General features: G+C 33.8%; 1 protein-coding gene across 4 annotated transcripts in view; it reads right to left on the minus strand.

The window, feature by feature from the left end:
- Positions 1–23,146, minus strand: part of LOC119641127 (protein roadkill-like) — a 40,503-nt gene extending 17,357 nt beyond the window's left edge. For 3 of the 4 annotated variants that reach the window (XM_038039591.1, XM_038039587.1, XM_038039588.1), the window contains exon 1: positions 22,872–23,146. In XM_038039591.1, the coding sequence (XP_037895519.1) occupies positions 22,872–22,880 (9 nt within the window). In that variant the 5' untranslated portion in view covers positions 22,881–23,146. The remainder of the gene's footprint in view (positions 1–22,871) is intronic. The other variant, XM_038039589.1, reaches the window with a different exon arrangement.
- Between the last annotated feature and the right edge of the window lie 2,493 nt (positions 23,147–25,639).

Consider the following 25,639-nt stretch of genomic DNA (forward strand, 5'->3'; position numbering starts at 1 on the left):
TTTAATCGTGACTAGTATTCGAGAAGGTAGATTTACCAAATTCAGTCAATTCACAATCTTTGTAAGCGTTGCGGTGATAAGGAGCGAACGAGTAACGCTATCGGAAAGCTCGTTTCGCTTGGTGACTGCCATATGATTGTCTTGATAGTATATAGAATTGTAGGCACTGAAAGAAGTAGGTAGCAGGTACATGTGACACTAATAGGGAGTTTTTGAGAGAAATATATCCACTCGAAGCGAGGATATTGTATAATGCTGTAACGAGTTTCCTTGGGCGGGGTATGACTCAGTCAATCCAGGATTCGTTGCAAGAAAATTTAGAAAAATAATCAGGACCTTCGGAGGGAATGGTGTATAATTTCCTAGCTTTATTGTTTCCACTTTACTGGATGGGAGTACAGCAATGTTTGAAGAAAATGGCTGGGGCAAGGAACCAGCGAGGTGACCCGACTTGTCGTGCTATTACCGGCTTGTTTTGTTTTCCTCGTTTTACTTGTATGTTTGGAACTTGCACTTCTTTTTCGTTACGCTTTTAATATCGCGAGCACTGCAAGAAAGAACCGAAAACTTCGCCAGTGTCATAGCTGCCTTGGTTCATCCCTGGTTGGTATGTGAGTCCAAAAATAAAAAAAAATAACAAGCGTCTCTCAGTTCTTCAGGGATGGCGATTAAACTAAACCAGCAAATCCCCTATCCGTGAGTCAATGGTCCTAAAGAGTCCTTCAGGGATGGCGATTAAGCTAAACCAGCACATCGCCTATCCGTAAGTCAATGCTCCTAAAGAGTCCTTCAGGGATGGCGATTAAGCTAAACCAGCACATCCCCTATCCGTAAGTCAAAAAAAATATCCTTTTAACGGTCAACTTGTCACAATGTCTGCGGGTACTTACCTAGACGGCTCTGACACCAAACTGAACGAGTCTGTGCGATGCGCCGCTCTTTTATAGCCGCAGTCTCGCTCGCTTGTCCTGTTGCCAACATGTTCTGTGTGTTTACATATACTTATGAGTATACATAGCTTAGGTTGGCTGTAGTCGCAACCTTAGTTACGACTTGCATGATCCTGCTTATACATAACTTGATATCACTTACATCTAGCTTATTATTATGTGTGTTCCAATCTCGATGCAACAGGCACCCAGGTACCAAATCGCGTGATTCACTCACCGTTAGGTATGTGTGTGCTTGTGCACTGAGTTTGCATGTACTTTGTGTATGGCTTATTACTATGTTTTGTTCAAAAGTTTACTCACTAAGCACTCAGGCACCAAATCGCGTGATTCAATCACCGTTAGGTATGTGGGTGCTTGTGCACTGTGTTTGCATGTGTTTGTGTGTTTTTACATGTGTGATCGTGTCTTTGTACATTTTGCGTATGCAGTTTATGCATTATCGTATGTTCTTACTATTTTTTCCTACCTAAGTTCAATTCTGCTTGTTTTGTTTACTCTAACGGTGCTACACATTCTGCGCATTTTTACACATAGAGATTTTTGCTGAAGTTTGTTTTGCATGTATAGATTTTCTACCTAAGTTCCATTCTGCTTGTTTTGTTTACCCTAACGGTGCTACACATTCTGCGCATTTTTACACATAGAGATTCTTGGTGAAGTTGTTTCGCATGCATGGATTTTCTACCTAAGTTCAATTCTGCTTGTTAAACATTTTGGGATATTACTTGTATTTATACTTTGAGTTTTTATTTAGCCTTTGAGTACTTAAACATTTTGAGATTCTACTTGGGTTCTTACCATATTGATTTCTTGCATCTAAGTTTTTCTTTTAATTGGGTTCTTGACTCCGCTATTACATTTTGAAATTTGGGTCTAAGCTTTTTGGTACACTGGGGTTCTTAATCTGTGCTGTGGTGTCCTTCTGTGGTTTTACGGAGGCATACTTACTATGTGCTTGTACTTTTCTCTTTACACCCATGTGGTGTGTGTGTTTCTATGAATTAACTCACGTGGGCCTGTACAATATGTGTTTAGACATTTTTCTCGTCACCAGGTATAGGCATATTTAATGTGTGATATTATGATTTTATCTGTACAAGGTATAATTAGTGGGTGTTTTTATGATTTTGCATTTGAAGTTGGAGGGGGTTACTCGTGTATTGTTCACAGCACGACATGCGGACAGATCGGACTTGCTGGTTGCGGATTGCGGGCGGGCTTTTAAGCAGACGGACTAGTTTTTCGTAAGGAAGCAAAATCGCTTCCTTACAATGCAAATAATATATACAAATAATGGAAATTTCACTAAAAAGATTTGAGATTGCCTCCATTTTGCATACCACTTCGTACCTATAATGCACTGACGATAAATCGTACTAAGGAAGCTGAAGCTTCAATTGAAGGCAACCGTAAATAAGCAAATTGTATTCGGCTGTAGCAGAACGTTCTTTGAGTATTACTTCTTTCTTATAAAAAATTACACTTCGATACTCTTTAATATTGAGTGCTCGGGACGATTTTTTCTACTTCTCTGTAAGTAGTGTAACATCATGGAAAGAATATAATGTTTTAGTTTGTTAGTAGTTATTGGTAATAAGTGGAACACCCACTTTTTTGTCTTTGGAATCCGCATGATTTGGTCCATTTTCGACAGCAAGCTCCTTGTAAGAATTTCCGAAGTCTTTGGTAGACCTACAACCATCATATCAATTTTCTATATATAGGGAGAATAGTTACCGCCGACATTAAACAGACGAACATGCAAGAATCGATTCAGAATTTTATTTTCATCAACAATATATATTCTTTATACGATCTCTGATGAGAATCAAAAAATTTTGACAACGTGAATATACTCGTAACCTTCGGTGATGGATATCACAATTGACTGTTTGGAGCGGAACACGTCTTTCATAATAAATAAATAGATTATAATATAAATTATAAATAAATAGAGTAATAACTAAAGTTATAGAAGGAATAAAATCGAATAAATTCTTTTCTGATTGGTTCTGTGAACTCATAACCAACAATGCGTTATTTTGGGCGACCAGAAAGAAAATTATATACTCTTTGCAGAGAATTTAGGTTACTTCATCACTTTTAACCCTTATGCGATTGCATTTCGCAGCTGGTATATCGTTGAGCTCATCTATTCTTTTATCTGTAAGTTTAAAAAAGAGTCGAGATATTACGTTAAAGTTTTACAACGTTAACTTTATTGATAGAAATGTGGTGAAATGTTTCATTTTTTTTTTTATACTATCACCAAACATCGCCTAGAAGGAAGCTTCAGTGACTCCACAAAGCATATATACCATTTATCAACATCAAATTCTGAATTGTTCGTCCGTGCGCCGGCCAAACGGTGTAATATATGTAGTACTAATTCTCCAGTTAGCGAAAATGAAGCTATCACCTATAAATTTACAAAAGAATTCAAAAGTGACCTAAGCTTTTTAATGAATTCTAAAGAAAAGAAATCGGAAAGTAGAGAAAACAAGTCGCGCTCACTCCACATGAGAGAGATGAAAATTTAGTTTTTTTTACTTTTTTGTCTTCTTTAGAATGAAGATGACGGGCACAAAATATTAGACCGCGATCGAATACAATCACTTTTCTTTTAGTGCTTTTATGTGTATGCAGTTGTTTGTTCGTTTGGGAGAAAATTACTCACACCTCTCCAGACTGTGAGTTCTAACTTTCAACTCGTCATCGAAATTACGTTAATTTAAGAATTACAAAAAATGCGAATAAAACACGGACAGAAATCATATCAATATATGATGATAAATATGCGCGAATATATGAAGATGGTAAAAAAATAACGATATAAATAAATGTGAACAAACAAACAAACGCTGAAGTTATTAACTTATCATTATGAATAAATTGCATGATTATGCAATGATAGCGTCATTGTAGATTATAAAGCTCAATCTTCAACATCAAAATTATTGCTGCAATAGTATTAACGGCGAAACAGTTGCAAGAAATTTTTTTTTCGCGTTTAAAAAACTTTTTTTTAAATTATAGAATGATGCTCCCGCTTTCAACCACCAGCAATTTGCATATTATTGCAAATTTGGTTGATCATAAACGCTATTATCGTTACTATTATTATTAAAGCTTTTCGCATAACAATGTATAAAAACCACGTATTTGCTACGCGGTGCACATATAGTCAAACACGCGACCCTATGTGTTGTCATTGGATATTGCTACATATTTGTTTAATTTCGAATTATTTCAACATCATTACGCCAGTCATATTCATACCGCCTTCGGTAAGGACGTAAAAACTTTAATATATACACATATATATACACCATATGTGTGCGCATATAACTATGTCTATTTATATACATGTAGATATACGGAGTGCGTATTTGTATATTGAAACAAGCTCTTTTCGTATTCATTCGCCCACAGGTATGTAAGCTGAAGAAGGAATCCTGTCGTATGTATACATTTGCATCTATTTATATAACGCCCAGGTATTGTAATAATTCAACAGTTTGTCAAAAGAGACCGTCATATAAGAAATCAGCGTAAAGATTTCATTACAAAAATGTTGACGTACATGGGCGACGCTAGATCTATGTAAATTTGAAAAAAATCAGCCGCGTCCACTCAGTATAACCGTGGATGACAATTTAGTCCATTTCCCTCTTTTTAAGATCACGGCGATGGACATGAAAGATTCGTTCACGATCGAATATACATTTTTTAACTGTTTTGTCTCTTTACAGAGAAAGGGCTTTCTGCCCTTCGAAATTACAGATATTGTGTCTCATCAAAACAATATTATTCAAACATAAGAACCTATTACATACGTATTTCGTTTAAGTTCTATCATATATGGGTTCACATATAAATATGCCGATATATGACAGCCATTTATTATCGCAAAACTCTCGAAACGTAATATGCTTAACGTAACGTGATGTTGATTGAAAAACTTTATGAGAATGCCATGCTCAAAAGTAGAAATAGCAAAACGGGGTGCGTGGATTAAACAAAGCAATCTTAAATTACTATGTAGGAGTTATCCCTGTGCAGCCAATTTCGGGCTTCGCAAAAACAGAGCAAAATAATTGATGGAAATAGACTCCAACGAGTTAACCAAGGGAGGGAAAACTAAATTATCCAAACCATAATTTAATTGTCATGTGATTTAACTTTTGTGATGCAAAAGGAAAACCTTTTTACTGTTTGGCAGGAGGTTCATCCCAAGATGTTGCAACAAAGTTGTTTATGGAAAATTAACTAAAAGCGACATGCATTCGGCCTCCGTAGATGATAAACCAATAGTTTTGTGCCTCATAACTGACGAGTCGACCAATCGACTGATAACTAAAAACATGACCGGTAATTTATAAACGACTGTCTAAATTTTCAGCCCTGTCAACATCGCAATAGGTCATAACTGTGTTTGCATATTAAATCCTTGCTGATGGTTTCTTTAAGGTAGCTCACGATACGCTTCACGGCGCCTCAATAAACCTATCCAAGCTATCATTCAAGCGACTAAGGAAACTGACGCCAGGTCATGACGTTTGGATGGAAAACAATTGGCAGCCAATTACTTGCATATGTGGACCAAAGCCATACGTTCGTTTTGGGATCACATTTAGCTTATTTATGTGGAATAGGTTATTAAATAGATTGGCAGCGTCAATCGTATCGAACACAGGTTCTTCGTAGAGTAAACATCTTTCATTGTACAACTAGCGAGAAGATCGTTCAGGTAGATTAAAACGTTAGCTTAAAAGTGTTCACGATAATCTACATTCTAAGACCCGCAAAAACGATAACTTTCTTGTCTCATTTTTTGTTATTTTACTTAAAAAATAACTATTTAGAGTCGTGGAGTGTTTATAACAATAACGTATCCGTATTGTACTATATTGATTTAGCTTGGCAAGAAATGAGTTTACCAAAGGCCTAACGTCTTAAACTTTGTAAAAGTCAAACGTGTACGTTTTTTCTAATCGTAGAAAGAGATTTTGAAATATAAAGGTAAGCTACTGAAATGGAATGTGCTAATGAACTTGCACTTGGAAGATGCAAAGAAACAAGCAATTTTTGGGAAACATTTCCGAAAAATTTCCAGTCTTTACAGTACGCGTATCACGTTTAGTTTTTTATTTTCACTTTTGTAACATGTGGTTGTACTTAATAATTTTTGTTAGGAATGCAATATTGCGTCCTAGGAATCATTATGTTGACCCATGAAAAGCAGTTAGACGTTAAGGAGATACTGGCGGGGCTTCGGAACGTTTCCTTGTTTCTTTTTCACAAACGACGGCAAAAACAAAGAAAAGAAAATTAGACCGATCGAGAACGACGGGGAGTGTAATAAATTTTTAAGGATTTTATGCAGAAAAATTTCATAAAAATTCTTCTAATTAAAAAAAAAAAAAAATTGATGTAGATTTTGCTTAGTCGGAAAAATTATGGAGAAATGTAGGGCCATATAAAAAATGGACGAGCGTGAAGAAAAATAAAGTTTTAAAGTTTCATTCCGAAACGTTCAGAAAAGAACTACCAAACAAAAACAATTAAACAATAAATTAGGCAATAAATTAAATGAAAGGAGTGAATTTTCTCTCTTGGCACAGAAAATTTACAAAAAAACCAAGAAGTACACAAAATATCCAAAACACATATACATTCGCACACAAAATGTATAAACGACCCAATGAAAAATTAAAATAAGAATATTCATTTTATAAATTACTACACTATATACAAATCTAGTTATAGAAAAAACTAAACAGTTTAAAAAGGAAATGTATCAATAATTTTAACCTAATGAAAACGAATTTAACGCTTAGGCTTAATATTGTGTGAAATGAAAGCAACCGGGAATAGCTTAAAGGCAGTATCAATTGTTTTTTCTTCCGGAAAGTATATACGAAGAAGAGGCAGACAGACAGGGTAAAGTGAAATTGCATTTGCAAACTATTAAAATTTATGTGTTTGACATAAACCGCCTTTTACTGAATAGAAATCATCCTGATATGAACAATTGTGTTGTGACTCCATTAAATAATGTTTTTTGATGAGTCATCCTAAGGAATTATTGCTGTATGATTAAAGAATGCTTATTTTTAACGGATGAAATGAAGGCATTTAAATATAATGCTTCATTTATTACACGCGATCTCTGATTCAATGCTCTTTATGACTTATTATAAAATAGCTAAGCATAAAAAGAACATATAAACGTGCCACACATATTTGTATTAATTATATTTATATAAAATCGATTTACATACTTTTGTATACATTTATGTAAATATTATTGGGAATAAGAGAATTGATCTATCCCTATTTACATACCACAGGGATGTGTCCACGGCAAATGTAGTCAAGAAATAGTTTTTATTTTCTTATTACACCTTGTGGACTACCTTCCAATTGATACTCGTATGTTATGTTGGAATGTACAGCAAACAATCAAACAAAAAAAATTAATTTTCGTTTTGCAAACTCAAGAGAAAGTCTACATATATTGTACATATAAAGATGATTATAAATATGTGAAATCTTGCTGCAATACCCACGACATAGGTTCGTGTAGATGTCAATTGCTTCGCATCAAATGATTGGCACATATGCCACGACTTCACGAATTCACATTTAAGTTTTTATTTATCTCACCAATAGACAAACATGCAAAGACCATAGAGATCTCATAGCTATTAGAAATGCAATGTTGAAGGAAATGATGTGAAGGTCAACTTAATTTTGTTGCCCTTTGGGAAATATGTGACTAAACACGAAAGGATTTTACCATGTGTGATAAGAACGAAAAGAAAATAGTGTTCAAACTCCTCAATTTAATGGCAAAACTTGTTAACACACAGCAGACTTACACCATTTTTTTTTATTATTATTACCACACAAAAAATTCAATTTTTGTAGGAGGACTTAGGGTAGCCGCAGAATTTCGTAAACTCTTCAATCCAGAATTATTTTCTGAACCGATTTCAACACGTTTACATGCTCTCCTGCCTGATGTCTGTCTACAAAATCGTTTGATCACGTCCCAGTTTTCTGGGAATTTGATAAAATTTGGCACACTAAATGTTTGTGGCCTAAGAACACTTCTGAATATATATTGAATATGACCGTTTTCACGACAAATGTTTATATACATCGGGCAATATTGCCGTATTTTGAAAAAATTGTTATGTTCAGGTTTCACATTATAATAATACACATATACATTTAGTATTACAACAAAACATACTTGTGGTTTATAACACGATATTATCTATATATGTTTATTCGATATTATAGCGATAGCTATTGTTAAGATTAAAAATTCCTCCGTTCTGGAAACTTTCTTCATCTTGTTGCGGTGTGCTAGGTTTAGCTTGACGGGCTATCCAAGCGTTCAAAATTTGCTTGAAATAGTGCACAACTTATAACTATTAATTATTAAGGACGTGAAACTCGTTCATAAAATTATATAAGCCCATATCCTTTTTTAAATTTTAAATTGTCTTTGACTAAAGGAGACCTAAGATATGTTTCTGAAATTCATAAGTCCTACTGACCCATGTGGCCATAAAGTTCACCAAATTCGTGAAGTTTCCTAGACATACTTTCCACTAAACTTTACCCTGTTCTTAAGAAGTCGATTCGTCTTCCAGTCTAACGTCTCAGTTTCACGGTATTGTCCTATCGTCCTCAATTAGTCCCTGCCCTAAACTGTTCCTTACGTTTATTCTTTGCGCAGATGCTTACGGATTATCAAACATCCAACAGGACGGCTTCAATCAGAGAGAGAGAGGCGGGAACTACAATTGAGGTTTCCTCCAAACCTATTCGTCACGATCGGCGTTACCCGTCGACTGATAATCTTATTCGAAACAAACTGAAATGTGTTCAAATGTGGTAGCCAACCTGGTTTTCGGTGGGTTTAAAATTATTCCCGTAGTTTACTAAAATTTACATAAGTATATTTACAAAGCTAAAAGTGTGATAAATTGATATATAAGTGAAACAATATAATATGAGACGGACACCGATGTCTACGAGACCAATATTAATCTAGAAAAAGGGGCAAGATAATGTTACAAAAAAAAAACTGATAATAAACCAAAACCATCCTGAAACTTTCGTCCTCACACTGTATATATTTCACAGGCAGTTACGTATATCCCTTATTATAAATGCATTCACATGCAGCACAACAGCACTGACATATGTTCAACATTGCTATATAATTCACGCATAATTCATACTACACGACGGCTAACAGGCACATCCCCAATACACATGCATCTGTGTTTTTCTATTTTTTTTATTTTTGCTATTCTTACGCATGCAAACAATATTAGAAAAAATCTCGACTGACAAAAGTAAATTTTACCGATAATAAGATGGGTGTCTTAGAATTTTTAGTAATATTTAATCATTTTTGTTGTAACTTGCTTAAATTACTAAGGGCAAAGAACTGCTTTCTATTTGCACGTAATATTAGAGCCACTATATAAAGTGGGTATAATGCAGCACAGCATCGATATGTGCCATTTAATGGAACAAGAGGATTTGCCATTGAAGGCTTTCGCCTCGAGCAAACATTATGAAGATCGCGAATACCATATTCCTTTATTTTGGTTTTTATATATTGGATTTCTACTTTTATTATATTTTGTTCTCTTTTATGCTTTTATATTCAGTACTGTTACACTTCCTATTAACGCTAATTTTCCAAGAATTACTGTTATACCTTACGAAGCCAAATGGTAAAACATTTAAAATCAATGTTTAATTTTATTGTTATACACAAATTTTACGCAATTTTATTTAAAATTGGAAAAAAAGCTTATCATTTTATTTCCTTTTAACTGCTTTATACCTTGGACGTGAGTGCAATGGTGAGTATCACATGATTATCCTCTGCAACAGGCGTCGAAGATGATTATTATTAATGAAATAGATATTGCTAAATGGTTTAATGGAATAAATATTATTAGCATAAACTTAAGCTACAAAATAAATAAATTAATCTTCTTTGTAATAACTAAGTAAACAATTCAGCGCATACATGTATATTATACATATAATGGTGTGCGTCCGTGTCTATTATATTTGTAACGTACCACATTAATTTTTAATTATCTCGTATAGTATTTTGGTTTTAAAGATTATATATATCATCGCCTTAATTTATATGAAATGATCTTTTCCAAAACAAATTCTCTCAATTCTCGCAATTTAAGCGTATGCCAAGGACGTCAAGATGACTTCTAGAAGGAAATTTATAAAGAAAATATTTGCTACTAAATAAAAGCAAGCCGTAGTGGGTCTTTAAAACCTGTTATACCATACGATTCCAGATCCGGTAATATCGTCCAGATCTTGGCGTATTTAACTGAAGTCTAGAAACTCAGCTATATGTCGAGAAAAAAAAGACACTTAAGCCACATCCACCAGCAGCTTAAATGAAATTCAAACCAAATATCAGAAAAAGTTTTGTTTAACATAAACTAAAGCTGATTGCAATTATGCTTTCACTACTAAGCCAGGATAAAAAAAAAAAACTAAAGTGAAAAGACCTTTACTTTTCAGCTGAATAAAACTTTAAATGCAAAAACTTAACACCATGTTAAATAAATTAGCGTTATATAAGCGCGATGCTTAAGGAATGACATTTAAGCATATTTTGAATTAAACCCAAGGAAATTTGTCGATTCGATTCCTTAGATAACAATTGACAAATTCGTGGGACTTATCCATAAAAATGAAAACAACGTAATTTACAAAAGCTAGATTGCACATAACTAAAACGCCACGACATGCAGATAGCAGAGGAATGAGGACACGTCGCAGACGTCGCCTCGCAACAAAACTTGTTTGCATGAAAATGCTCTCATAGAATGCTGTGAAAAGCTCGTTTACTTAATAGAATACATCAGCAAATCATTTGCCAATTGTCAAAATCACTACTTATCATGGAGTGAGGATGGAAATCAAGTATACGAAAAAAGCAGAAGACAGAAAATATTCCGTAGAGAAAGGGTGTAAATTATTTTTACATTTAACTATTAAAGGCACGAACCAAAAAAAATGTTAATAGAGCTCTGTTAAACCGTTGCCAGAGCTTTGTTAAATAGAGTCTCGGAGAGATTTAAAGCAAAATTTAGTTAAAGAACGTAGAATTTTTTTAGGATTTTTTTTTAAATATTATAAAAAAAATACAACTTGATCTTAATTAATTAAAACTTAGTACAAAAAGGTCTTTTTACTCAGTCAGATGCAAGATTGAAAGAGAAAAGTTTACTTAACCATTGTGACCAATCCAAGTGGTACGAACAACCGAAACTAATATCACGTGAATCCTTGATCAATGACCATTCCGACTGTGCATTTTAGTTACGAACAGTCCGAGGAAAAATTTTTTTTGCCACTTTGAAAATTTGTTCTATATAAACTAATACAGTGACAATGTTCGACAACTCACTGTGACCAAATCAAGCGAGCAAACGAAACTAATATCACGTGAATCTTTTAACAATCACCAGTTCAACTGTGTATCATAGTTATGAACAGTCCGAGGAAAAATTTTTTTTGACTCTTTGAAAATTTGTTCTACTTAGAAATAATTCATGTAAATATTACTCATAACATAAAAAACACGTTTTCCTTTATAGCCTACAACGTTGATAATACAAATAAATCATTTTTTTCCGATGAATCAATAGAATTTAGAAGGTTCACATATTACTATTAGGCATATATGTAAATAAAAAAAGATTTCTATATTATTCAAAAAATACTTTTCTTAGCCAATTTTGTCATATTTCTTTCCTTTTAGAAGCACATGGCATCTACTGCCGTTAGACGCTTTCCCATAAATTTCATAGGGTACAGTATTTTCTCTTTTATCTACCTCTTATTTGATCATCGTTAGAGCAATAAACGCCTTTATTTACATTTCTTTGTGCGCAAACATACGAAAGAGTACGTTTGCAATGAGAATGAAACATATTCGAAACGCTTAATATTGTTCCGAAACAATGATGCTAAATATGACAATTTATAAAGTTTACAAATAAGATGTAAGAATAGCTGTGTTAAAGCCTGAAGTTATATTTAAATTCAACTAGCAAAGACACAAATCAACAATTTATCCTCGGACTGCTCATAACTATAATACACAATTGGAATGGTCATTGAGGTCAAGAAATCACGTGATTTTAGTTTCGTTTGTTCGCATCACTTGGATTGGTCACAATGGTTAAGTAAACTTTCACTCTTTCAGCCTTGTATTTGACATAATAAAAAGACTTTTTTATAGTAAGTTGTAATTAATTAGGATAGTCATATTTTTACTGGTGAAGTGTACCCAGCCCTATCTTCACTCTTGGGTTCGCATCTATGCTAAGGCAATTGATAATTGAACGCTGCAAAAAGGCTCGGCAAACTGAGCAAAACTAGAAATACAAGCATAAATAAAATAAAAAATTATGCAGAAATGTTATTAGATATTAAAAAAAAATGTTTTTCTAGTATTTATCATACAGTGCATGTATATTGTTGGCGAAAAGTTGCAATATATAAAGTGTGTATAAAAAATTTTCACGAAATAAGTTTCTTGATACATCTTAAAGGACGCTAAAACCTATCAGAGAAAGCTAACTTCATTATTCTGGTAAAGGTCCTCGAAATTCGCCAACAACCGGTCCTCTCCATACACAAGACCGTAAAGGCAAAATGTTACAATAATGTTGCTAAGGAAATGTTCGAACTTATATACATGATGTTTTTGTTTCATTTGCTAATGAAATGTTTGATTTTATACACATAATGTTTTTGTCTCTTTTTAGCACGTATGTTTAAGATTATACATTACGCGGATATATTTGCAATAGTAACGCGTTTGTCCATACACTTGCTTAAGAAGTTATATGTATGGAATTGAGTTGTCGTCATTTTTCTAAGTATGAATCACGTACAATTTTGTTCAAAACATTCTATAGGCTAATAGAATATATGCTATGGCAAAAATGTTCGTGTGCGTTTGTGCGTGCGTTTCGCAGTCACTTTACTGCCTGCTTTTTCTTTCTCATTGTTTATATTGGTAAGAATTCAGTTTATGACTTTTGGGTATGACGGCGTATATTGTAAGATTATACCCTATAACTAATTTTATTTAAAGGCAATATAGTACCTAAAGTAATTACAATATAATTACCATGAGTAAATCAAATAGTTAATAAGTAGTTCTCTTAAGCCGAAGATTTTGGAGAACCGTAGAGGAAGCAGATAACGATCTGAGGATTACAATTTACAGATTTTTTTCAATTTGTTTTATAAATTCATATATGATGAGGGATTGTAAAATTTAGAAATTATGTTAATTTATTTATTTTTATTATATATATTAAATTGATTTCAGTCCAATATCAATTTTTTATTTCAATTTATTGGAATTTTCCGCACCAACCTTGAGGCATTGCAACAGGCGCGTTAGCATTTATTTTAAATAGCTGTTCCCCCAAAAATTTTTCAGGCTTATATGCTATTTCTCCCGCTGTCCAGAAATTAATCTACGTACTTTATATATTTTGTGCATAATAAACACATAAACTTATTGTCAATATCAATTTCTAAGTGATGAGTCTTTATGCAAAATTAATGCATATGTCTTTTGCAAGTAATACATTGCATAATTTAAATTTAACCTGTCTTAAACAATATACACAAATATGGCAAAGGACCTCTGAATGTTTCAAAACCAAACTGCGCAACTTAAACCTGTATTCGTTAGGAACAAAATGTTTCTTCACTTGTTTAGATGTTCACTTTTTTGCGTTAACATTTCCTCAACGAAATTGAAAACATGGTATCCACAGGACCAACCATCTGCCTGCAAAATACCACTTTTCACCGTATCTAACCGCCAATGCTTTCCCTCTTCTAACAAAGTCCATTCATTAGCTTCAGCACGTGTATTATAGTTATAAATAAATTTTGTTTTAAAATTTTCAAAGAAGCTATAGCCATCATCTTTTTGAAAAGGGTCATAAAATTCTATAAGCTTGCCTATCTGATTGATGATTGCCGTTTACATGAACAGGCATGGTCATTGTACACCTCATAGAAAAATCTAAATTGATCTAAAATCTAACAGCGAAATACCCGACTATCTCATTTTTTGTCAAAAGAAAATTTAGAATGTAGCTTATTATCTGGTCACTCAACCATTTTTTCTCTGAGTCGAGATAACTATCTGTGAGAGATATATAATCATTATATTTTACATAAAATCTTTCTCGATTCCCTACAAGGTAATCGATGGTTTCTCCTGACATCGAACTTGAATTCAAAGAAGCCAAATTTAAAATATCGCTGAATATCTTTTTTATTTACGGTTCCTACGTTCAATTTTTGAATGCGGCTACATACAATTTTTTAAAGTGGGCATAGCATAATTTAAAAACTATTTTCTCTGTTACTGTATTTTCATTCCTTCCTAGCTTTTTATAACAAAAATTTAAATAAGCAATTATAATGCACTTGTTCCAGTGAAGCATGAGTCCATTGATAAGGGCCCTGTTGAAATCTGTAACAATTGTTGTGAGAAGAGGCCAACTTCCTTCTCTCTCACACAAATGTTGGAATTTCATTAGCCAGTTACCAATGGAACCCGCATCATGCGTATTGGCTATCCTTTCGGCTATCGGATAATTTTTGCCTCGATGATTAGTTATAACCAAAGCGTAATAAAATATATAGTTCCTAACATCTGAAATGTTTCTTATAATATACCCTTTCGCATCTAAATGGCAAACTAAACATCCTTTACTAATGTTTTTGGCTATCGCTGCCACCTTTACTTGGTTTCTCGAAAATAGCCCAACTTCGCAAGGTTCGGTGAGGTATTGGAAAAATTGGTATTCCTCATTGTCATTCGTACTGATCGTCTCATCTTCATTTTCTGGCTTAACTATTTTATTATAGATATCAATTGTCTCGGCCAAGTAATATTTTACAAAATAGGAATAATTTCTATTAAATTTTCGAGTATTGTTTATAAAACTTTTGGTATCATTGAAGGGTATGGAAAAATAAAAAGGCTCGGAGCAGTCTCTAGAGATTTGATGATTGTTTTTAGAACGATGTGACTGCTCGATGATAACATTTTCTAACTTTTCCTGAGCAACTGTTTCGGGCAATTTCATTTCCATATTTATGGACCTTTCTTCTTCTATTTTTGAAGAAAAACTTGTCAATTGTGGATTCTGTTCTACAAAACTCTTTAGAAATTTGAAGAGTATAGCACTTATGTTCCTATTTTCCGAACGCCACAAATCTGCCTGCGTTCTAACATCCGTTTTCACTGAAATGAATGGAATTGGTTTTTCACAAACTATTTCGCTTAATGAAGAAGGGTTTGGCGGAGAAACTGTTAGTTTGGTGGAGGAATGTTTAACATCAGTTGAAATAAAACGTTTATCAGAGCGTTTTTCCTTTAACTTCCTTAAGATCTTATCGAAATTTTCGCGGTAAAACCATATTAAACGAATATGATTTTTTTGATTAGGTTTTTTATTTAAACTGCTACATAATGAACTTAGTAACGAATTTTTGCTATTTCGCTCTACATATAGGGAACTTTTATTATTATACTATTATATAAGCTCAAGGGTGGTGCGGAAAATTGCAATACATTAAAATAAAAAATTGATATTGAAGTGGACTGAGTTTAATGTAAATAAATTAATATAATTTCTAAATTTTATAAACCCTCAACATTTACGAATCTATAACACAAATTGACAAAAATCGTCAAAGACCATACCCAAAAGTCAAAGGGAATTCTTACCAATATAAGTAATGAGAAAGAAAAAGCAGCCAGTCAAGTGACTGCTAAGCGCACGCACAAACGCACGCGAACATTTTTGCCACAGCATATATTCTAATAGCCTATAGAACGTTTTGAACAAAATTGTACGCGATTCAAATTTAGAAAAATGACGACAACTCAATTTCATACATATAACTTCTTAAGCAAGTGTATGGACAAACGCGTTACTATTGCAAATATATCCGCGTAATGTATAATCTTAAACATACGTGCTAAAAAGAGACAAAAACATTATGTGTATAAAATCAAACATTTCATTAGCAAATGAAACAAAAACATTATGTATATAAGTTCGAACATTTCCTTAGCAACATTAATGCAACATTTTGCCTTTACGGTCTTGTGTATGGAGAGGACCGGTTGTTGGCGAATTTCGAGGACCTTTACCAGGGTAATGAAGTTAGCTTTTTCTGATAGGTTTTAGTGTCCTTTAAGATATATCAAAAAACGGAGCATGGCTTATTTCGTAAAAATATTTTATAACTAATTTAGTGTTTTGGGTGTATGGAGACGAACGGCTTTTGGCGAATTTCGAGGTGATGTATCCTGACCAAGGTAATGAAGTTAGGTTTTTCTGATAGGTTTTTGCATTTTTCACGACATATTAAAAATCTGTAGTCTAAAAATGGTTATAACACCATTTTAACATTCCATTCTTTCAACATTTGTAACGTAATGTTGCATGAGATATACTAGCAATAACTAAGCATTTTTGCTTTTGCGTTCGTAATTAGCGGCTTAGTATGTTTTATATGTGCACGTTTCCTAAGATTATTTAATTGTATTACTTATTTTACTTTATTGTTGTTTATTTCGCATTAGATTCTAACTTAGCAAAGACACATTTTGGCGAAGACACGAATCGTGAAAATGTGGGTTATCTTGTGGGGCTATCTTCACTTCAGTGTATTTTTCGATAATATTTAAAAAAATCCTAAAAACGTCTTACTTCAACCAAATTTTGCTTTAAATCTCTCCGAGACTCCATTTAACAAAGCTCTGTTAAAGCGTTAACATTTTTGATTCGTGTCTTTGCTGGTTAAATTCACATATAACTTCACGCCCTTCATTACCATCCCTTCAACATCACCCTCCCGGAAGCTTAAGATTATATGCAGTTCGTTGAAACGTTTGAATCACCCAAGAAAAACCGATAAATTTCCTATATCCTTGGTCGTCGTTAATTCCTGGATCGTCCTAAGCATGTCTGCGTGTTTCTCCATATAATGTCGGCTGCAAAAATTCTCCTGGTTACAAAAATAAAGATATCGGATTCAACATTGGAAGTTCTTTCATGCTGATATTGAAAAGCAATCAAATTGTGAACTATAACGTAAAAGTGAGAACACTCGTGTGTTCAACAGCAAGAGAATGTATATTTTTGATGTATTCATAAACGCGATGTGAAAAATAAATCATCCTCTCCCTTGGCTGTTCGCGTGTGAACGCTGGTAACCAGACTGGGCAAGTTTCACAAGCTGCCGGTACAAGGGCGATAACCTCATCTATATTCTCCCCACTCTAAACTCTCCTATCGTGAACCCCCCTCCTGTTCCAAGTAATGACATTTGCTTGACGGCAGTTCCTCCCAGAAAAGCTATATTTGTGTCAAGACTGGCACCTGAAACATCGGTGGATAACATAAAAAGTTATCTGGCGGCGAAAGTCCCATCAGTCAACTTAAAGCGCGTTAGCATCTTCAAAATGGCTGCTTCTCAATCTAGGGCAATCTCCTCTTTTAAAATATTAGTGCCGACTGAAAACAGTGATATGTTGTTAAACAAACCACTGTGGCCAGTAGGATCCTTAATTAAGGAATTTATCCCTCGAGATCGTCCCCGTAATACCAAAGCAATATATCTTGTCGCCTTCAAAAAACTAAATGTTTCTTCAGGCCCATTATCTCTCATTTATCAAAATGTTAAGGGCCTAAATTCAAAAATTCGTTCTACTTTTCTAAATTCAGTGAGCACGGAGTTTTTCTGTTTGGCCCTCACTGAAACTTGGCTAAAACCTGATCTTCATTCGTCAGAACTTTTTCATAATTCTTTCCAAGTCTTTAGAAATGATCGAGTGAATCGCATTGGTGATGGTGTATTAATTGCCATATCTGCGTCAGTCCCGTCCAATTTAATTGAATTTCCCACTTCTCCTGACGTTGAATTTATCGCCATTCGTGCGAAAATGCCTAATAAACATCTATTTATAACCTGCTCCTATATTCCCCCAAATTCTGATATCTCCATTTACAAGAAACACGCTGCCCTCATTTGTGAAGTGGCCAAGCTGTCTAGACCCACCGATTTGGTCGTTGCATTGGGTGACTTCAACTTGCCTCAAGTCACTTGGTGTAACAGTGACAATTCTGCCTGTTTGACTCCTACTTCAATGATGGTTTGTTGAAATGCCTTAATGTGCCAACTCAAACTTTTTTAAATAATTATTATAATTTTCATAAAATCAATATTGTATTACTAAAACATCGTCTTTCACATCTGACGCTTGATTTCTCAAATGGTAGTATTGAAAGCTTATTGCCATCGTTCTACAATACATTAAATCTAGCTATTGCTGCATCTGTTCCGATCAAGCATTGTCGACCTCGAAGCAGATGTCCTCTGTGGTTTAATAAGACAATTAAATATCACAAGAATAGAAAAAACTTGCTATTCAAAATATATTCGAAAAGTGGCTCTGCGCTCGACTATGTCGCTTACTCGGTGGCGAGGCATAGATTTAACTCCCTCAACCATCATTATTACTGCAGATACCTTCAGTTCATTAAATCCTCTCTGTTTGCTAATCCTAAATTCTTCTTTAAATTTGTTAACTCAAAAGGAAAAATTTCCACATATCCCTTTCATGTTTCTTTTAATAGCTCTGATTCCTCGGATGATTTTGAAATCTCAAATCTATTTGCTGAGTATTTCCGACGTAACTTTTCGATTGCTAATTTCGATTTATCAGCAAACTACCCATATCCTATAACTAACTCGGTTTCAATACCTAACTTGGTTATTTCGGAAGATGACGTTTTTAAAGGGTTGAGTTCTCTAAAATACAGTTGTTCGCCTGGACCTGATGGAATTCCATCATGTGTACTTAAATCTTGCGCTGTCGAGTTATGTGGTGTGATCTCAAAGATTTTTAACATGTCCTTGTATTTAGGTGTTTTCCCTTCATGTTGGAAGAGTAGTTTCCTTATTCCTATCCACAAAAGTGGTAGTAGACAATTTGTTGAGAACTACAGAGGCATAGCCAAGTTGAGTGTCTTACCTAAGTTTTTGGAGCGAATTATGACTTAACATTTGGCCTTTGCCATTAATTCGTACATTTCCCCGCACCAGCACGGCTTTCGGAAAGGGCGATCTACAGTCACCAACTTGTTAGAGTTTATCTGTCATGTTTTCAAGGCTTTTTCTTGAATAATTTGCTTGTATGGTGCTCTTTGAATCTTTTGAAATTAAATCTAAATAAATGTAAGAAGCTTTCTTTCTCAAGAAGAAAGTCATTCATTACACAGTATTTCATTGATTCACATAAGTTGGAGGACGTCGATATGTCTACAGATTTAGACGTTCTATTTGACCATAGATTACGTTTTAACTTGCACATTGAGCTCTCGATAAGCAAAGCTAGGTCGGCGCTTGGTTTTATAAAAACGTGGTCCAAAGTGCTTGATGATCCCTACACGAAAAGGCTGTACATGTGTTTGGTTAGATCTATACTTGAGTATGCCTCTGTTGTGTAGTCTTCTTCATATAGGTGCTACGTAGATTCAATTAAATCTGTTCAAAAGCAATTCTTGCTGTTTGCCCTTAGAAATTTGGGTTGGCATCCAATTGCCTCTCTACCTCCGTATAAAAATAGGTTGCTTCTGCTGTCCTTACCGTCACTTGAGAAACATAGCTTTGTTCTTGGCGTTTCCTTTGTAATCAATGTAATAAATGGTGCTATTGTCACGTCTTTATTACTTGGTGAAATAAGCTTTAATGTCCCTAACCGCTTCTCTAGACACTCTATCTTGGTTAAGCTTAGTCAGTGTAAATTTAATTATGAGCTGTTTAATTCGCTCAGAGTCGTTTGCAAGAACCTAAATGACGTCTACAACTTATTTTCGTTTTCGGACTCTTTAAGGCCCATTAAAGCAACATTGCTTAATACGCGCGATTTACCTATGTCGTAGTTAAACTAGCTTTTAACCTTAAAAAGTCGTTACGTTTCGAAAGTGAATTATTGTCAATTTATTATCGGTTGCCAGGCTTATACATGTTTGCGATGGCTTAGGCGTTCATTTGTAATTTGGTCCTGTACCGATTGTAAGTGTGGCTCTATGCTGATAGTGTACATGCTTTTTTTCTTTTTTCTTTTTTTTTTTCTTCTTATTTGTTTTATTATACTTATACTAAATTTTATTATTAATTAATATAAGTTTTGCATTATGAGCCAATTGAACTCGGCTGTTATTTGTTTAGTTGAGTTTCTAGTATAAGTAGAATTAAAATAAATAAAAATAAAAAATAAATAAATAATTGTCTTACTTTTTCTAACCTACGTCTCTTGTGGTAAGAGTGACACATTATTCAGACTTCTGAATCAATCGAAGCTTGCCTGGTCGTCTATTCGCCTGGTTTTTTTTTCGTTCAAATTAAAGCATGAAATTTTTAAGATACCGCTCTTGAAAATGGTTCGGATCGTACCACTTCTTCGATCATAGCCCACTACAGCGTTTTTATTTAATTGTGAACTTTTAATCAATCAACAAGCAAATATTTCATCTTTTGAATTTTGAAATGAAAACTTTCGTACATTTTTCAATTAAATTAAATTTTAACCATCCTTAAGTTAAATACTGCACATGTTTGATTGGTATATAATGTATGTTTTCCAATTGCAGAGGGAACCAAAAAGTCAATAATAAAATACGTTTTGAGTTTTTTATTATTTTGTTAATTTGTTTTCATATATTTTTTTTGCGCTTTCAAGGTGAAAACGGCAATTTAATAAATTGCAATTTGGATTATTGAAGTAAAAGAGAGTAGTTCGCGAAAATTAAATTTTCACTAAACTCAATGCAAACTGTAGCTTGAACCTTTAACCTAAAAGCTGGCATTTTAAAATCCAGGAATGATCAAAAACAGGCATATAACACATACACACGCACACCCGTCTGAAAATGAAATGAAATTTTAAGTGAGTGGATTTCATTGCAGTTAATTTACCACGAAATTAAAAACGTTATATAACGGGGAATGTGGAGCAAGACAATGGCATAAAAAATTCGAGATTTACATTTGTCTGTGACTGAGAGTTTTACAGCAATCATCTTAAAAAAATTTCGCTACCATATGGTACATGGCGACTGCACTCTTTTTATCCACTTTACCTACAGTTACTAGGATGCCTACTATCACCCATAACGTACACGTGAAAATCTCAATCTTTTACCTGTGTATAATAGTGTGATCAAAACCCCCAAAACGCAGAAATGTTCTCAGCTTACGTTCCATTTCATGTGTACCCTTTGCTTGGTTTGCTCCACTTTCAATTCCAATTTTGCCCTATTTGTGTGAAAATTGAGCCCAATGAGTGTACCAACGCTATTACGTACCTAGGCAGGCAGATATGCTCAGATCGATTCAAAATTTGATACTAAATGAGTATGTATGTCTTTTGTGGAGTCTCTTTCTTCCTGATGCTGCGAACGCACAAGTGACAATATCGAATTTGATTTCTGCATTAAGGTCAAATGCTTATTGACATCAGTTTTCGTATTTAGCAGAGGAGATTTATCAGAACGCATTCAAGCTACACGAATTTTTTACGCTACGAATAATGGAATTGAGACAGCCTTTAAACTAAACTTTCACATATAAAATATTTTAACTTTAATAAGTTATGATAAAAATTGGTGTATGATGGTTTTTGAAAACGGAAATAGAGAAGAAATAAATAAATACGGACTATGCTAGTTTTCGGTTTGAACTGGTTCCTATATAAGAGCTCCCATGAAAAGTGCTCATTTATAAGGAAGCACGGAACAATGCCTCTTAATTTATCGCGAAAATAAATGGGTAATTGTATGACACGAAGTAGTGTCGTATATCTAATGATTGTGACGGTCCTGCCCGATTACACAGTTCTTATTTGTTCTATCCTGCACCGCTTCAGAAGTGATTAAGTTCCATGCATTATATTTTTAAGGTTTCTTCCAAAGAATCTTCGATGGATGTCTTTTAGTAACACCGTCATTCCAATTAACAATATGACCTTGATTTCTAAACTATGATCGTTTTGGGTTTCATTGTATGTAGTGAAGTAGTAGCTAGTTTGGAGGGTTTTTTAATTCATCTTGGCGAAGTAACTATAGCAACAGCTCTCTCTCTCTCTCTAGTTACCCACATAAAAATATCCTCCTTCCCAATTTCAATGGCTATAAATAATATATAAGATCATTTGATTAACAACGTACTTTTTCGTTAAATCTGTCAATTCATATTAGTCCCTTTATATCTATCACCGAAGTATGACATACACAGCAAGCCTTAATCCGAAATCCCTTCTGTTTTTCTTTTCTCTGCCACTCATTTCTGAATTTATCTTGCTATTCAAATTCAAAAATGGATAAAGTCGGCCACCCCTTCACAACAAAGTGATAAGAGTTCAAAGTTCATTAATACTAATCTTGTAATAATAATTTGCAATAACAATTTTACACTACCGAAGCATATCAACTCTTTTACTTATTTTCTATATAGTTTCTTTCTAATGCAAACTAATTTATTTAAATGTGTTACTTTTTATTTGATTCTCAATTTCCAAAAAGAGAAAAAATAAATTACCTGCAACGTTTTTGTTCTATTCTCTATCTATTTGTTCTTTTGGTCTTTCGGAGTGTTGGCAATTAGAAATGAACTATATGAACTTTACACTGATATACTGAGCCTTAGCTGATTACTTTTTTAAGTATATCGATCACCATTTCAATAGCGATTCAATAGCAAACGATCGTCAATAATACTCACGTCTGCCATGGCTCACAGAGTTACGTCGTTGAATGTTCAAAATTTCAAAGAGCGACATCACTAAATCATTTTCGCCCTTTTTATATTTTTTATTATTATAATGTGGCGAGGAGGTATTTCGCTCTATCACTTAGTGTTAGGTAAAAGAAATTACTTTTAGTAATGTTACAGAGTTGTTCTGTGCACCCGTCAAGAATGAAGTAAGGAAATGAAACACGTACTAAAACAATTGACTTTAAAGCAAATAATGTGCGGCTTCAATGATTTTAAAAATAATAGACAAAACACGGCGAAGATTCATCTTATCGTGCCAGACTTTTTATTTTGTACTTTTATCGTATAAATTTTTCTGGCAAGGCCATGTCCACTATATACGATATTCGTACTTTTGAACAAAATTTATTCATTCTACTTTTATTTTTGCATTTTCTGTTTGCCTTGTGTTCCCTTCTTGTGTTTCCTCTTGTTGCGCAAATTGGCCATCTTTGTTTCTCTTCTTTTTTTGTTTTGCGCTTATCTTGTAACCTACGAAAACAAAAATTTACAAAGCATATCGTACGAGCGTAAATAGATTTTATGATGTCAGAATGCAACCTTAAATGGGGAGCAATAAATAATATGTCTCTCAAATAAGCTTACGATGTTATTTATATAAATCGTTTATATGATGGATATTGAGAGAAAGGGGCGATGTGTCATTTTTTTTTTCTTAAAAGCAATAAAATGTTTTATTTAAAAAATTTCAATTCTTCGTGCTGGTAACTTTAGGCATTTGAAGCAACTGACTGCCTTTATCAAATCAGCTGAGTTTTCATTCTAATTTTACATTTAGTATTTCTATTACAATCACGAATCGCCTACACTTTTTCTTTTATCGGCATTATTAGCCGGATCTTGACAGTACAGTACCAAGTACGGTGATTTATGGATTGACAGCGGAACAGAGCCTCTCATTGCGAACACTCTGCCACATCAGTCTACCTATGCTTAAATTTTTTCATCAATCGCTCTCAACTTCGTTTCCGGATTATGGATCTAACATTAACTTAACTGGTCCAATGCATCTCTAAACAAACAAAAAAAAAAATTTCAATCCTTATTTTTACATGCTATTAACACTTTGTCCTATGTATCTTATTGGCAGCGAGGTTTCGTAAATTGGATTTCCTGGCTGACTTTCATTTGCGAGTAGGGTTATGTTTGTACTTTATGTTTAACTAGTAAATTAGGTCTTGCATTGTATGTTACGTTTTATTTATAGCTTTGTTTGTATATTTTATTGACTTGTGTTCTAGATTTTTAATTCCAACTTCAGCGTTTACTTATTAATTTAGACCTATCTTTACGAAGCTGTCACTTGTAACGTCGGTTTGCCTTTTGGCTTGGCCTCTATTTACATCAAATGCCGATTACTTTCATGCTTTTGACGGAAATTTTTTCAATTACCGTGGCTTAGGTAAACTTTATCTTGACCAATCGAAAATTAGGAGTGCTCCGGGCGTGCAAATTTTCCAAAAAAAATGCTTCCTGTCAGTAAAGTTTTCCTTAAGTATTCTAGAAGTCGCAAAATATCTATTAAGACTTAAAAAGTCTTTTTTTCTACCGTAAATTTTTCAGCGGCGTTATCCGTTAAAGCCTTAAAAGAGTGCATATTACAGCCTCCAGTAGGAAAAGTTCTCTGATTCTTTGATTGTCCGAACATAATTCTATATAGGTTCCTTTTTCATACTTTCGGCTAAGTGAAGTGAGAAACTTATTTTTTCTTAAAGTTCATAAGTTATGTTATTTATGAGTTTGTGGATTGTGCTTTGATTTTCTTTTTATTCCTATTCAATTTCATTTCTCTTACTCTAGGAAATGGAATGTTTTTTTTCTTTTATTCAGCAAATCAAAGTATGTATTTATTTTTTCTTAGGGCACTCTGTGTAATACAATATAGATTGAACTGAGTAAAACAGCACTTAACCTACTATACCGTTTCTAATATATAAGTAAATAAATAGGATAAAAAAAGGGCACTTTTACGTCTTTTTTTTTGTTTTTACAAATTTATCAGCAACTATAAACTTCGGCCAATGCAATACATAGTTAAGCAAGTTCTAAAGCCTACGCAGAGAAAGAATTGAAATATTGTTCAAGTAATCACTTTCGTTAACCATAGTAATAGTCGATCGCAACAATTGAAGCAATTTACGTTCCTCAGAATTAGCCCAATTTCGTTTTTAAACCATTCAAGGAGTTATCAAAGGATTTCAAAATGTTTGATAACGCGTTCCAGTATCGAGCTGAGCGGAAAGTAAATAATGAAATGACGTTTGGTAACGCATTACAGCAACATTGTTCGATGGGAAGTAGCCCGCCCTGGAAAAAACATAAATCTTACTACAGTTTAAATACGACATAGATAATCTCCCTGATTATTATATTCAATGTACACAATAGAGAGATTAGGGTATTGGCGTCATTTATATTTCTGCAAATACAGGTGAATAGTTCAAAGTTTAATAAACTCTAACTAAGTTTTATTAAGAGAAAATTTCTTGAAAACCGGCAGGAACATCCAATAAAGCCGTTAAGTCACCGGTGGTATTCACCAAATTATAAGGATTGTCTTCCTGTTCTCAAGAGCGTAATAAAATACGGTAATGGACCGCCAGTTAAATTGATGATAAATTTAATTGCTTTGCAATCTCCTCGCGAAAAATAAACCAGAAAGTATGGTGCATGAAAGCACTACATCTAAGAATTCTTGTTCTTGCGCTGCTCAT

Source organism: Glossina fuscipes, unplaced genomic scaffold, assembly GCF_014805625.2.
Source record: "Glossina fuscipes isolate IAEA_lab_2018 unplaced genomic scaffold, Yale_Gfus_2 144, whole genome shotgun sequence".
In the NCBI taxonomy this organism is placed as follows: Eukaryota; Metazoa; Arthropoda; class Insecta; order Diptera; family Glossinidae; genus Glossina; species Glossina fuscipes.